The sequence below is a fragment of the Notolepis coatsorum genome, assembly GCF_963971535.1.
Source record: "Notolepis coatsorum genome assembly, chromosome: 4".
NCBI lineage: Eukaryota > Metazoa > Chordata > Actinopteri > Aulopiformes > Paralepididae > Notolepis > Notolepis coatsorum.
In genome coordinates, this window is record NC_140168.1 from 91,065,309 (window position 1) to 91,081,942 (window position 16,634).

At 43.2% G+C, this 16,634-nt stretch overlaps 1 protein-coding gene across 1 annotated transcript in view; it reads right to left on the reverse strand.

Moving 5' to 3' along the window:
• Positions 1–5,386: 5,386 nt before the first annotated feature.
• wipf3 (WAS/WASL interacting protein family member 3) overlaps positions 5,387–16,634 on the reverse strand; it is a 50,751-nt gene continuing 39,503 nt past the window's right edge. Inside the window, exons 6-8 of the mRNA XM_084312705.1 lie at positions 16,332–16,469; positions 9,486–9,587; positions 5,387–5,496 (exon numbers count right to left, since the gene is read on the reverse strand). Coding sequence (XP_084168831.1) covers positions 5,456–5,496; positions 9,486–9,587; positions 16,332–16,469 — 281 coding nt within the window. The 3' untranslated portion in view covers positions 5,387–5,455. The remainder of the gene's footprint in view (positions 5,497–9,485; positions 9,588–16,331; positions 16,470–16,634) is intronic.

A 16,634-nucleotide genomic window follows, 5' to 3' on the forward strand; every position in this document is an offset into this window, starting at 1 on the left:
GTGGAGTGTTATAAAGTGTGTCTGTTCACTAAACACTAGATGCTTGATTGTTAGTCCTTACATCACTCAGCTAGATGTGACTGATGGGCTAATCACAGTAACCAGAGTAGTATGAAATATCTTCAAGCAAGCAGATTGCATATCTGAAATGGCTTGATATTGTTGACATCCAGGGGGATAAAGATCAGAACAGTTCTGACATTTAACAACATTCTAACCTTCTGTTAAAAAAATGCAATGTGGTTGAAAAATACGCTTTTCATTTTACACACCTTTTGTGCTTTGAATTAGTACATGAAAGCAACTATACACTCATACATATGGATAGATATACTTTTAACACACTTAATATACTTTCAGTATGGAAGAATATACATATTTGTGACTTGGGTAGTATGAAAGGTACACACACTGAGCTCCACTTCACATCCACTGTGGTGTAGTGGTTAACACTGTCGCCTCACAGCTAGAAGGTCCTGGGTTCAATTCCCGCGTTGCCAGGTACCCAGGTGGGGGGTATCTCAGTCCCAGGCCTTTCTGTGTGGAGTTTGCATGTTCTCCCCGTGCTCGCAAGGGTTTTCCCTCCCGATAAGATAAACCCAATGGAAAAACATGCACAACAGATCACTAATGCAGTCGCGTCCCTGACGAAGACGGACAGGAGCACTTGGATTGGTCCCCGGGGGCCTGACGGGATGGGTCAAGCGCAGAGACTCAATTTCATCGGCGACCCAAGAATTGCATGTTTGTGTTCCTGTGTGTGTCGCCCATCGCGTGTGTGTGTCACTGCATGATAAATAAAGACTTCTTCAAAAAAGTTTATATTATGACTGATCTGAATGAACCTTGGAGGCCAGCTACACTCCCATACGGGTCGATGGGTTCAACTTGTACTTGTTCAAAAGTGTGTTTAACCCTTTCACTCCCACACTACAGAAGGTTAACCGTCTGTAGTGTGATAGTAAAGGGTTAACCTTCTGTAGTGTGGTAGTGAAAGGGTTAACCCTTTGTCGTGTGGCAGTGAAAGGGTTAATTGAATCAGTGTGTTTGTTGCACGCTGACCGAAGTTAATCATAACATAATGCTATAATTGGGCACTTGGATAATTGAATTCCCAGAGCGTGGGAAACTATCTACAAGCTCTTCAGAGGATTGTCTTGGTTGAAGAGAGAAGGGTCAATCACAAAAAAAAATATATTCATACGGTTTTAGGGAACTCGAATGCCTCCTAGTAGATGCATGTTCGGGGCACGTTGTCTCCAACCTAGTTGCTAGCGTGTTACTAGCTATATCTCATGTTCAATGTATGATCAAACAATCTAGCTACGTGGCTGGGCTGCAATAGAGGCCTTGCGCGGGATGTTTAGAAAGCCCATTTGTCCTCCATGTTAGAAGAAACAACTCTAGCTAATGTGCTAAACGGAGTTCCCACATTTCCTTTTTTCATTAATTAGTATCTGATTTTATCCCCATTTCTCTTAATTTGGTAGCGAAAAACCATTGGGCTGTGGGAACATGGGGCCTAATTTTGTAAAACATCTTAGAAATGTGGGAACATATGGCTGTGGGAACATGGGGCCTAATTTTGAGAAATATCTTAGAGCTGTGGGAACATGGGGCCTAATTTTGAGAGAAATCTTAGAAATGTGGGAACATATGGCCTAATCTTTTGAGAAATCTTAGAAATGTGGGAACATAGGGCCTAATCTTTTGAGAAATCTTAGAAATGTGGGAACATAGGGCCTAATTTTTTGTGAAATCTTATAAATGTGGAAACATAGGGCTGTGGGACCATTGGGCTGACCCCGTGCTAACCAATGGCTACATGTTGATATGTGAGAAATATATCAACAGAAATGTGCTGAATGGGTTATTACTGGATCTTGTAAACAAGTCACCGTGGAACAGTAACATAATGCTTTAACAACCAAATACCACTGGTTTCTGGACTCGTTTTGTATCACAAACAGTACTGTATTTGCAAATCTGGTATGTCATAAATGTATAGATGTAGCAGTACTGTCTATCTGTATGTCGTGTATGTCATATATGTTGTGGTGAATTGAAAATGGGGGACCCTGATGTAAACAAGACGAAAGTCTTTCTCTGGTCTGCATCCCCTTAACAATTGTATGTATTGAGCTGTACTGTACTGTACCCATTCTGCAATCTGTTAATAAAGTTTTCAATCAATCAATCAAACTGCGCAGGCATTTTCTTGGGTACCAACGGTTACAGGCAGCCATGTTGAAAGAAGGAGAACTACACAAACATTCAAGTGCAAAAGGCCTCTATTAGCTTTGTCCCTCTACGAGAAAAGATTTTCCAGCTTTAACAATGTACAAACTAAGATGTTCAATCGCTTGAAGTGAGAGCTGTACAATTGAACTGTCAAGAGGAACAGTTATGATTGGAAGATCAAGAAAAGAGGGCAGTATTATCTGTGGTATAAGCATAGTGGTTCAGTCTCTACCCTCCTTTCAGCCCTCTCAACCTCCTCCAACAAGCTCTGTCCCCCCCCCGTCAAGGAGCCCGCTCGCCGTTCCACACCCAGTCCATGACTGTCAGATGCAGTGAGAGAAGGAAGACAGACCCCGAGAGCGGCCGAGAGGAAGTATAAAAAGACATGCCTCACTGGTGACATCACTATCTTTTATAAACTCTTGTTGGCATGCTCCAAAAACATTACTACCCACCTTCACTATCGTCCTGTCTCTCTTCTCTCCTTCCTTTCTAAATCACTTGAACGTGCTGTATCCAACCAACTCACTGATTATCTCTTACAGAACGACCTCCTGACCTAGACCCTAGTCAGTCAGGCTTCAGGACTGGTCACTTCACAGAGACGGCCCTCATAACAGTCACAGAGGCTCTTCACTCAGCAAGAGCGAAAGGCCACTCCTCTGTCCTGATTCTCCTGGCCCTGTCAGCAGCCTTCGACACAGTCAACCATCAGACCCTCCTTGCATGGGGGTAGGGCTGTTGTATGGAGAGGTACCCTATCGGCCCCCCGGCCCCTACAGATGGGTGTCCCCCAGGGCTCTGTCCTTGGACCCCTCTTCTCTCTCTGCACCAAATCTCTGGGTAACATTATCCCGTCTCATGCCTTCTCGTATCACTGCTATACACCGATGACACTCAACTCTTCCTCTCCTTTCCTCCCTCAGATATCCAAGTCTCTGAGCGGATCTCAGCCTGCCTGTCAAACATTTCCACCTGGATGAATGAATGAATGAAAACTTTATTTAACAGATTGCAGAATGGGTACAATACAGTACGGCTCAATACATACAATTGTTAAGGGGATGCAGACCTGAGAAAGACGTTTGTCTTGTTTCCATCAGGGTCCCCCATTTTCAATTCATATAGACATATATGACATACATGACATACAGATAGTCAGTACTGCTACATCTATACATTTATGACATACCAGATTTGCAAATACAGTACTGTTTGTGATACAGAAGGAGTCAAGAAAAGGGAGTATATACATTTGACGTAGAAACTGTACATTGGAGGAGGTTGGGTGGGGGGGGTTGGGTACATTGGGATATTGACAACCATACTGGGTAATTTACATTGGAGGTGGTTGGGGGGGGCGGGGGGCACACTGTATAAACAAGTAACACTGTACATTGAGGGGGGGGGGGGGGAGACACTGTACAAACAAACACAATTGTACATTGAACTATTGACAAAACCATACTAGGTAAATGACTGTACATTGGAGGGGGTTGGGTTGGATGACGATCAACCACCTCAAACTGAACCTAAGAAAAACAGAGTTGCTTCACCTGCCGTCCAAATTCTCCCCACTGACCGACCTTTCCATCACAGTGGAGAATGTAGCCGTGGCTTCATCCCCGACCACCAAGAATGTAGTCCTTGACGACCGGCTGAACTCTGCTCACATCGCCGCAACAACCAGAACCTGCAGATTCCTTCTGAGCAACATCAGAAGGATCCACCCCTTCCTGACAAAAGAAGCCACTCAACTCCTCCTGCAATCAACAATCATGTCTCACCTTGACTACTGCAATGCACTGCTAGCTGGTCTACCAACTACCACCAAGCCACTTCAACTAATACAGAACACAGCAGCCCACCTCATCTCCAACCTACTAAAGTCAGCCCATGTTACCCCACTTCTTAGAGAGCTGCACTGGCTTCCCGTCACTGCATGAATCCACTTCAAGGTCCTCGACCTGGCATATCATGCAGCAGAGGGAACGGCTCCCGCCGGCCTACCACCGGTCAATGGTCTCTAACTACACACCCTCAAGACCCCTCCGCTTTACATCTTCTGGCCGCCTCAGACCCACTCCTATCTGAGCTCCGGGGGGGGGGGGGGGGGGGGGGTCATGAAAGAGAAGCCGGCTATTCTTGGTCCTCGCTCCACAATGGTGAAACGAACTTCCCACCATAGTTAGACCAGCCGAAACCCAACCAATTTCCTGCCGTTGACTAAAAACACACTTCATCAATCAATATCTGAAATTAAGAAAAAGGGAAAAAAGAAAATAACCTGTCTTTTACTATCATGCACTTTGCCACTAAATAATCTCCCTTGCCTATATTACTACCTACAATGCTACTATGTCTTTACTACTTAGCACCCAAGTTTCAACACTGTTTGATGAACATTGTTCATTTGTTGCACCCTTCCTGCTGACCTGAACTTAAAAAATCGCTTTGGATAAAAGTGTCAACTAAATGACAAAATGTAAATGTCCACGTAATCATTCCAACAGGCCGGCGAAGAATACAGCGTAAACTCAACCACTAAATTATTATCTGCTTATTCTACATAATAAACACACAATTGTATGCTGTCGATTGTACACAGTCTTCATTCTGAACGAGCGAAAATGTCAGTGTCTGCATCTTTAAGGAACATACTGTTATGTTGGCTTGTGATCCGGATACCAGTCAGATAGTCCAAGTGCTTCTAATCTTTCAAACTGCCTTGCATTCAGCTCACAGGAGTTGAGTTGAGTTACATTTAATTACTTGGAAGATCGTGTGTGTGTGTGTGTGTGTGAGAGAGAGAGAGAGAGAGAGAGAGAGAGGGAGAGAGGGGGGGGGGAGACAGAGAGAGAGCGCTCTGTAGGGAGATCCCTCCTCTCACACACATTCAAAACATTCCACACTGGAAAAGGTCAGAGGTCATAGTCAGTGTAGGGCAGCTGGATCGGCGCTCACATACAAAAATACACACACACACACACACACACACTCAATGTCACAGAGTCACAGAGTGACCAAATTTGCAATAAACAGTAAACCCCACATACAGGGGGAGCCTGTGGCCGTCTCCCCTGTTGGCGTCTCATCAGGTTGTGACTGTCTTTATATCCACAGAGCAGGACGAGGGCTGTAGGGTTGAGGCCAGCTGTTTGCTGCATGTGGTGCGTGTGTGTGTGTCTGTGGGGGTGCAGGGTGAGGCTCTGACTCATCGGAGGTGCGTTCTGATCCCAGGTGGTTTGGGGTTCACTACAGGGGAAGGGAAGGGAAGGGGAGAGAGGAGAGAAGAAGGATAACTCATTATAGTTTTTTTTTTACGCATTTAGCAGAAGCTTTTAAAGAGGTATAAATAAGCCTTAAAATTAAAAGGAGAATGAAGTCACCTATATCAACATGTTCTAATGTAGTGGTCCTCCACCTTTTTCACGTGTGACCCCTAAAAACAGAAGAATGCCTTTTCACGATCCCCAACGTTGTCAAACACTGACAAAATGCTTAATTTTTACACCAGAAATGATTTGTTTCCCGTTTCAGACCTTTTAACAATCAAAGGTATAAAGGCTTGAGAGAGATTGGTTAATTCGTACCAGGTTTTGAAAAAGTTAGCGGCAGGAATTGAAAGTAGAAGAGTACATGTGAATTCAGGATGTGATCGGATGGAGGGTGCAGCCATTCAATTTGTCCGAGAGGGAGACACTGCAACACTTCCGGTATGTTCAGCTCATGGGACAGCGTGGGGGATCAAATGAATTAATGTTGATGAGAGCCTTGACGTAAAGTGGTTGTAGCTATGGCTGTGGGGTTGCTGGAGACATGATCCAATAGACTTTTTTATACGCCCAAGACTCCTGAATACGGAGAGACCAACCCCAAGTCGATAGCTACAACCACTTTACGTCAAGGCTCTCATCAACATTCATTCATTTTATCCCCCGCGCTCTCCCATGAGTTCTGATGCTACTGATTGGGAGATGCAGGTAGATTTGGGAGGAAAATATGTTGTTTCGTGGTCTCGTAGTCAGAGCGGTTAGTTTATTTTATAGAATTGACCATGTCTTGGGAGGATTCAGTGGAGGAGGCGTACGAAAGGAACAAGTGTAGATATGCAGACTTGGCAGCAGAAACTGAACAGCGAGGATGGAAAGCTAGGGTTTGCCCGGTGGAAGTAGGATGCAGAGGATTTATGGCACGATCGACTTCCTCATTATAGGGAGAGTTGGGGATTTTTTTTTAAATGGTCCATTTGCATGTTCTTGGTATCTGATTCTAGAGACATATATGGATCTCAGGGAATGTATTCCCAGTGTCAGAAATACTGTGTCTGTTACTAGGCTTGAGTAAATTGTAATGAACCAAATGAGAATATCAATTAAAAATGTTTTCTTTGACTGTGAATAACACCATGCAAAAAATTACCAGACCTGAAAAATCGAAGCAAATTAATAAATGGAAGATGATTAAACAGAAGGTTTTGTAGATACAGTACTGAATTCTGCCATCTGGACACATGCAATTTGAAATATGATTATAGAATATAGAATATCAGGCCTAAAATGGTTAATGCGATTAAAATGTGATTAATTAGATTAATTAATTACAAATCCTGTAATTAATTAGATAACTTTTTTTAATCGCCTGACAGCACTAATTTGAACGATTCCAATTCTGATTCTCCATTTCGATTCCTGTTTTTTTTTTTTTTATCTTTCCCCCCCTCCTTTTTCCTCCGATTTTCTCCCATCCCAATGTTAGTCGTTATGCCAATTCGCAATCCCCTTCCTGGTCGCTGCACACTTACCCGCCACAGTCGGTCTGGGAGAGTGGAGGCTATCACGTGCTTCCTCCGACACATGTCTAGCCAATCAACCGCTTCTTTTCACCTGGCAGCGCGGACTCTCACTGAGAGGGTGTAACGTGTGGAAGGATCACACTACCCCCCTTAGATCCTATCCGCGCTGAGCAGGCGCCCCAACCGAACTGTAGGAGTCGCTGTTTACAACGACCCGGACCCACCCCGCCAGCTTTCCCACCCTCTAATACTGCCAATTTGTATTAGTGTGAACGGCCAGCCAAGCTGGTGACACGCCGGGAGCTGGATTCGAACAGGCGAATCCAGCGTCTCCGGCGTTGGTGACGAACGCAATCTCCGCTACGCCACCTGACCGCCCTCGATTCCTGTTCTAAACGATTCTCCATTCCGATTCTTTGAGGTGCAGGTCAAAACAAGTCACAGTTTATTTCGCAGGAGAAAATATTTGTTTGAAAAATCATTTACTTTTTTCATACTATTCACATTGTGAGTTGACTTGATACAGTTTAATTTGGTTGCTGTACTGTAACTAGGGTATTAATTAACAAAGTAATTAAAAAATATATATATATTATTGAATTTTTTTACATTTTTAATCGAAATTCAAACATCTTCTTAACGGTTCCGGAACCGGTTCTCGGTGCCCAACCCTAGGTAAGAGTATTCCTTTTCTTCTCTGTTGTTGCTGTTTCATGTGTGATATTGGTATCAGGATTGTATTTTTGACGTAGGATAACATAGGGAGGTTCGGCGTGTGGATATCATGGAGAAGTGGGAGCTGGCATGGAGGGAGGTGGTTCTGGGACGCTGGAACTAACCGCTGAGCCTTCCCGAGGTGTCGTGGGCCTAACTTGACGAAACACCAGGGTGGCCACTTGATAACCCTGGTGATACGCTGGCTCTCGCTGCCTATATATCTACACGCTGGGTTGTGATGGCCATTGGGGTTCTTCATTGAGCGTTTATCCTTATCATTAGGGCACAATTATCTTGTGTTTTATTTTTTATTTTTTAAACTAGATTTATTTGTATTTGTAGCACTATATTTTCCCTTCTTTTCTGTATAAACTGGAAAGACAACCTTCCAAAATCATGTCGTGACCCACTTGTTGTTGAGAACCACTATTCTATTAGAACAAAAACATGGAACACTAATAGAACACCACTGTTCTATTAGAACAAAAACACGGAACACTGTTTTAACACGACACAGGTTATGTAATGATTCTGCTATTGTTGTGAGGACATCCTATCAGAACAATACCTCGGGATAAGGCCAATATAAGCTGACCGATATATCTGTTTAACTCCACTACTCTCTTAAAGGGGAACTATTTTACTATTTCTTTCACTATTTGGGCACTTTTACACAATTCCTGTGAGTCTATGGAACACCTCTGTAATATATATATATTTTTTTTATTCATTGTTTTGTATTTCTAATCAAGTCCTCAAAAACAGCATTTTTCTACCTCAAGATTTCGAGCTGTTTTGAGCCTGGGCTGCAGGGCGGCTCCTAAACCACTGCGGAGCGTCGTCTTCGCCTGAACATTAACATGCAGCGGTGACTATATGACATCACATATAGGCACATTTTCAAACGACTCAGTTCAGTGAGGGTGAATATTGTGAGAGGAGAATTGGAAGAATGCGCCAATATGAGAATTTTGAGACATAGATCATATTAATATAAGTTCACATAGCTAGGAAACAATGCTAAACACTCAAAAAGGCCATTTATAAGATAGTTCCCCTTTAAGTTAAAACAGATGTGTTGAAATACCACAGGAAGAGCTGTCGTTAGCTAAATATGTACAGCTGTATTAGAACACAAAACCTGGCTCATTGCTGCTATTAACACATCATGTTGTTATGTTTTAACACACCTATAGCACACTTGCATGTGTTCCGTATGTTTTATAAGAGTGTAGGAGCCTGGAGGAAAGACTGTGTACCTTGTGTTGTTGTTCTTCGCTATATTCTATTTAAATCTTTCAAAAAATGGATGTTCTTATGTACCCCAGTTGCTATTTGTGTTTTATTACACGTATATTATACATGCATACCAACTATTTCGCCTGTTTTATTCTCCACCCATCGATCATCCATAGCAACACTACTATCATCGACATCTAAGAAGGGGGCTCCCCCCTTGAACGGCCCTTCTAAGGTGTCTCTCCTCCACATTGCATGTGGTGCTTTTTTCCTATTGCTAGGTTTTTAGTTTTTAGTGAGCGTGGGGTATGTCTGGGAGTGTTGCATTTATTTATTTTACATTTATTTTGGATTTCATGGTGTTTTATATATTTCTATTTATTTATTGTGATGTTTCTTCTTGACTTGTTTAAAGAAGACTTGTCCGGCCCACGGGGACATTAAATGTGACCGTGGGCTTTACAGTTTTTATTTTTATTTTTATTTGATTTACCTCTGTTTTCTTTGCTGGGGTAGATGCGCGGGGCGGGCCTGAACTCATCCGGAGGGGGCAAGTCTTCTACCGAGTGGAACTGGAACTTGGATTCAAAATCATCTAAAAAGGTTAACACATAAGAAAGCACAGTTATGGAACTTTGGGATCTTTTGAGTGATTTCAGGTCACACTTGTTGATTTGTATGTTGATAGTCCTAGTATCAGTAGAGTATCAGTTGACTGTGAGTAGTATCATCAGTAGACCCACTGTAAACACATTATTTTTTTATTTGTAGGTAGCAGGAATGGTTACGGTTAGGGTTAAGGTAAGGCATAGGTTTATAAAAAAAAAAATACAGCACTTTGCACCTTGGCCAACATTTGAAATATGAAAGTCAACTGATTAGTCAACAAGCTACTGACAAGTTACTGACACAGTATTGATAATATGTTGAGTCTACAAATCAAACTAAAGTGTTACCAAAAGTCGGTAGTGCATGTGCTCGGCTGTACCACCTGTCCACCAAGTCTGAGCTGAATCGTATGAGAATTGAGTTGTCACGGTTACAGTCAGACACACACTGTGGTTACAGACAGCAGTGATTACAGACATAAACACACACACACACTGACACCATGATAACAGACATAAACACACACACACACACTGACACCATGATAACAGACATAAACACACACACACTGACACCAGTGATTACAGACAAAAACACACACACACTGACACCAGTGATTACAGACATAAACACACACACACACTGACACCAGTGATTACAGACATAAACACACACACACACTGACACCAGTGATTACAGACATAAACACACACACACTGACACCAGTGATTACAGACATAAACACACACACACTGTTACATCCCAATGTATATATTCCCCAGTGTGTGTCTCCATGTGTGTGTGTTCTCCATTTTGTTTCCTCCCTCCAGCCATTGTTCCCTTTACCATTGGTCCCTGCCAGGCCAATCCTTCCATTATTGCAAAACAGCACCGATTGGTGGATGGCTTTCCAGACTCCAACACTCAATCCACACCACCCAATCATGGATCACCCCACACCTGTTAAAACATGGCTTCTCACTTCAGTCTTTCTCTCTCTCTGGCATGAGGCTAGGCTTGTTGTCATTTTGGTAAACCTGTAACTTTGACAGTATTGCATTTTGTTTATTGGCCTTTGGTGCTTAGTAGTAATTTCCTTGTGTGTGTATGGCCACAGAGAGAGCATTGTTAGTTGTAGTTTGTTTTTGTATATATTCTGCCTTTGTTTCTGTATAATTAATGTGTTTTTCTCTCTTTCTCAGGAAGCACAGATGGGGTGAGCTGCCATTTCCTTTGGACATTGTTTTCTCCTGTTTTGGTTAGGTAAGAGTAGTTTAGGTAATGTAATCTCTTTTACCATAGATTAGATTGTGTTTATTTGGAGTATAGTGGTGTTTGTTTGTTGTTTTGGCCTGGGCTCACCCCTGAGCTACATGTGCTTCCTTTGCCTCTATTCAATAAATATCATTGTTGTTTACAAACCTGGTCCATCTTTTCTGTCAACCAACTGTTATGTTACAGCCCTTTACCCTTAGACTCACAGGGGTCGTAACACACACACTGACACCAGTGATTACAGACATAAACACACACACTGACACCAGTGATTACAGACATAAACACACACACACTGACACCAGTGATTACAGACATAAACACACACACACTGACACCAGTGATTACAGACATAAACACACACTGACACCAGTGACTGATTACAGACATAAACACACACACACCAGTGATTACAGACATAAACACACACACACCAGTGATTACAGACATAAACACACACACATACATTGACACCAGTGATTACGATACTCCCCTGTGATTTGCGGGTGGGTGTAACTATGTAATTTGAATACGTCTGATCATAAAAAAAACGTACTCGGCACATAAAAGACAGTGTTGGAACTTTCAGATGTAAAATTTGACTGAAATGGTGTTCATGTCGTGTTATAAAGATGGAATCCTCATCCAAATGTAAAACAAAAGTGTAGCCCCACCACTAAAGAACAAATATTGTATCGCCTGTAGCCTGCCCTACAGTATACCACAGCTACACCTGAAATTGTACTGCATTTTATAGCTGTAAAGGCTTTGTTTACATGCTATATATTTTTTTCGTACATATGTACCGGTATATATAATTAATTTCCAATGTAGAGGAGTGTAGTCCACAAGGAAGCATACTAAGACCGCTACTGTTCCTAATTTATGCAAATGACATGTGGTCAGCTTGTGACTGCAACTTGTTCTTGTTCGCAGACGACTCAGCCCTGCTGGTCTCTGACAAGAACAAGTTACAGGTTGAAAAAACCCTCAGCTCAGAACCTGTCAGAATCTGCACCTGGCTCGCTGATAACAAACAAACTATCATTACACATGGGCAAAACAGAGTCCATTCTCTTCGGATCAAATAACAAACTCAGCAAGACCGACGGCTTCTCAGTTACAGTGGGTGACAATATTGCCACAAGGAAAGATGAAATTACCTACCTAGGTTCCATCCTAGAGGCAAATCTTTCCTGTGACAAAATGGCATCCAATGTAATAAAAAGTCAACCAACGAACTAGATTCTTGTACCGGATCTCCTCTCAGGTAAACAGGAATACCCTGAAGACTCTGGCAGGAGCACTCATTCAAGGGTACTACGACTATGCTTGCACCTCATGCTACCAAAGCACCTCAAAGGCGCTAAAAACAAGATTACAAACATCACAAAACAAACTGGTCAGACTACTGCTTGACCTTACTCCTAGAACCCACCTCACCCCTGCCCACTTTGTCTACCTAGGATGGCTTAGAGTAGATGACAGAGTACAGCAACTTGCAATGGGCCTGGTCTACAAGATACACTATACGACTAAGGTACCCATGTACATGTCAAAATACTTCCCAAAGGTCAGTGAATACCACGACCACAACACCAGAGGAAGCTCAACAAATCATGTTAAACCCAGATTCGGCTCAAACAAGGGACTAAACACGTTTAGCAATTATGCCACAACAATGTGGAACGCCCTACCCAAAGCTGGAAAGGAATGTGAATCACTACCCACATTCAAAACCGCTCTTAAAGAGCACCTACGGGAGTCTGCCATTCGAAACTGGCCACCGTAAATGTCCAAACCCCCCCACCTAATAGACAGTCCCCTCCCCACCATATGTATATTTCTCTCCCACCCACCCACCCCCTCCTAATGTACAGTCTCATCCCCATCATATGTATATACTCGCTGTCAGGATCTATGGGTAACAGTATTGTATATTTGCATATCATATATGTCACAAATGTAACAGTACTATATACCTGTATGTCATGTCCCTATGCCATAAATGTCATAATGTCACGTATGTTGTGTATGTCATAAATGTCACTATGAATTGAAAATGGGGGTCCCTGATGTAAACAAGACAAACGTCTTTCTCTGGTCTGCATCCCCTTAACAATTGTGTGTATTGAGCCGTACTGTATTGTACGTAGGGATGGGTACCTTTCACATTTGAACCGATACCGGTACCCAACGGTACCTTTTTTCAGTACTTTAGTCTCAAGAAATTTTATTTACCTACCTCAGTCGTAAAAAAAAAAATCCAAACTACAATTTCGACAGTTTTCGGCTTGTCATTGCTCCGACTGCTTTGTTGTTGAATCAAGTCAAATCCTAGGTAAGCATATATTGTGCGTGTGAACGTTGACATGAAAAAAAAAAAGTAAAAAAAAAAAAAAGTAAAAAAAAATTAAATAATAATAAAAAAAAAAAAAAACGGTTTCTCACTTGATTCGATACTCGGTAGTACCGACGTGTTTCGGTTCGGTACCTCAAAAGTACCGAATTCGGTACCCAACCCTAATTGTACGCATTCTGCAATCTGTTAAATAAAATTGTCATTCATTCAGTATGCAGTACCTTGTGGCTGCATAAACTCCTCTACATCGGAAATTAATTGAATGCAGCCGTTCTGCTAAAAACTGCAAAAACTGAACTACTATCAGACTGACGCCTGGTCGCTCCGCTCATTTGAGAGCCAGACAGTGCTCGCTCAGGCTGGAGATCTTGGGTATATGATGCGGTGAGCTGGCCTTACTATAAACAGCTGAACAAAATTCACGCAGGCAAGGCCGTGGGTCCTGACGCCGTTAGCCCAAGGGTGCTCAAAGCCTGTGCCTCTCAGCTGTGCGATGTGCTCCAGCATATGTTCAATATGAGCCTGAGGCTGCAGAACATCCAGACACTGTGGAAAACCTCCTGTGTGGTCCCTGTCGCTAAGGGCTCACGTCCCAGCACGTCCAAGGACTACAGGCCGGTGGCTCTAACCTCTCATATTATGAAAACCATGGAGAGGTTGGTCCTGGACCAACTCCGCCCGGTGATTAAACCTCATGCTAGACCCACTCCAGTTCGCCTACCAGCCCCGACTGGGGGTAGAGGATGCTGTCATCTACTGCAGTGGTTCCCAAAGTCGGGGTCGCGACCCAAAGGTGGGCCGCGAGATGATTAAAAAAAATAAAATAAAAATCGAATTATTATTATTTATTTTTTTGTCAGGCCACTGAACTTAGAAGCAGGCCAGGACAGTGTTTCTAATTGTATTCTAAAATTATATTCTATTGTATTCTAAAATGTGACTATATGGTTTTATATTAACTTAATAAATAAACAAAAACGAAAAATCTACTTATTTCAACGAACATTTCAAACTAAATAACAGATTATGCACATAAAACGCTGAAAACAACCGAAGCAACAATAGTATTTTAATGAGGCTATTATTACTATCATTATTATTTTGCAACAAGTTAGCCCTCTCATAAATAGCACATGTAAATGAATAACTAACTTGAACTAACTTAATAGGATTGAAGTGATATTTGGCTTAAAAAATCGGTCGCCTGGCAAAAAAAAATAAAAGCCTGATGATGTGCATTGGGCCGCGGCTCTCTGACGCCTTATTTTCTGGGTCCCGGCCTGAAAAGTTTGGGAACCCCTGATCTACTGTACCTGCTGAACAGAGCCTACACTCACCTAGACCAGCCGGCGAGCACTGCGAGAGTCGTGTTCTTTTACTTCTCCAGTGCTTTCGATACCATACGGTGATGCAGGTAGAGGCCCCCCTGGTGTCCTGGGTTGTTGACTATCTGACGGGCAGACCACAGTACGTGCGCCTGCCTACAAGGCTGTGTGTCAGACAGACTGGTCAGCAACACCGGGGGCCCGCAGGGGACAGTCCTCTCTCCCTTCCTCTTCACCATCTACACCAACGACCTCCACTATCGGTCAGAGTCCTGCCACCTTCAGACATCTTCTGATGACTCTGCGATGGTGGTATGTATAAAGGATGATGATGAGGAGGAATACTGGGCACTGGTGGCGGACTTTGTAACATGGTGCGAAAAGAACCACCTCCAGCTAAATGTGACGAAGACCAGGGAACTGGTTGAGGATTACAAATACCTCAGAGTGCACATCGACAATAAACTGAACGGGTCAAGACACGCACAAGAAGGGCCAGAGCCGCTACTCTACTTCCTCAGAACAAGGCTTCAACGTCTGTACAAGGATGTTGAGGATGTTCTACAAGTCGGTGGTTGCGGGCGCCTTCTTGTACACAGTGACCTGCTGGGGCAGCGGGGGACACACACAGGCTGGAGAAGCTGGTCAGGAAGGCCAGTAACGTGGTTGGGGTGGAGCTAGACTCTCTGGCAGTGGTGTCAGAGAGGAGGAGCCTTGCTAAGCTCCACGCCATCATGGACAACCCCTCCCACCCACTATACATGGACTTGGCCAATAGAAGGAGCACGTCCAGTGTTGCACTAAGACTCCCAAGATGCAACACTGAACGTCATAGGAAGTCCTTCATTCCAACAGCCATCAGACGGTATAACACCTCACTGTGCCTCACTGCCTCACTGAGCAGAGTAACAGTACAAACTCTGGCATATCTTCCTGGACTTTTTACTTTTTACATCAACATTTAACTTTTTACATCGACATTTTAAATGTTTCTACTGTACATTTGACTGTATATTACTGTATATTTTTGTCTGTATATTTTTGAATGTATATACATATTTTAGAATGTATATCCCTGACTGTATTTTTATTCTTATTTGTGATTTTCGACTACCTAAATGTTTACTGTGAGCGATCTGTAGTGCTGAATGTCCCTCGGGATTAATAAAGTACTTCTTTTCTATTCTATTCTATTATTCTCATTGAGAACCAGACAATATATTCTGTTTCCTCATCTTTTCTTCAACGCTGTAGTTAAATGTTCGGACCTAGAGCCTCGGTTGCTAAATCTTCATACCCCTAGATGCACTCTAGTTTATAACTATAATAAAATATATTATATAAAATATATATAAAATATACACTGTGGAATAATGATCCCTTCCCCCCCTCAAACAATCTCCCAGTCATGTTCCAACCCTCCCCCATTCATCCACCTTTTTGTCTCTCACCTGATACCATCCCCCCACCACCCTTTCTAACTCACCCCTGCCCCCCCCCCCCCCCCCCCCCTCCAATCCAATACCTGGGCCATCCTACCCATAATCCCTTTCTCTCCACTATAAAGACCTACGTCTCACTGGATTCTGGGAGCTCCCTGAGGAGGACACATCCGGCCAAAGTCTCCATTGAGTCATCAACACGTAACTCTGATAATAAACCTGTGTTCAACCAAGTCCATATTTGACTAAGTACATTCATTGATGCGGTTATATTCCTCCACAACACGCTCTCTCTCTCTCTCTCTCTCTCTCTCTTTCTCTCTCACCCAGGCTGTGTAGATGTCCATTCCTGAAGATGGACGGAGGCAGGGGGGGTGGAGGTGGAGGAGGAGGCGTGCGGCTGGACAGCTCCGTCGAGGGGGAGCGCGCTGGAGGAGCCGGGGGAGGGGCCGGCCGCCCGGCACCTGTTGCCATGGATACCGAGAGCAGAGGAATCTTAACCCTTTCACTGCCGCACTACCAAACGGTTAATAATAATAATAATAATAATGACTTGGATTTATATAGCGCTCTTCACTGACCCAGAGCGCTTCACAGAGTCCATTATTCGTTCATACACAGTCATACCG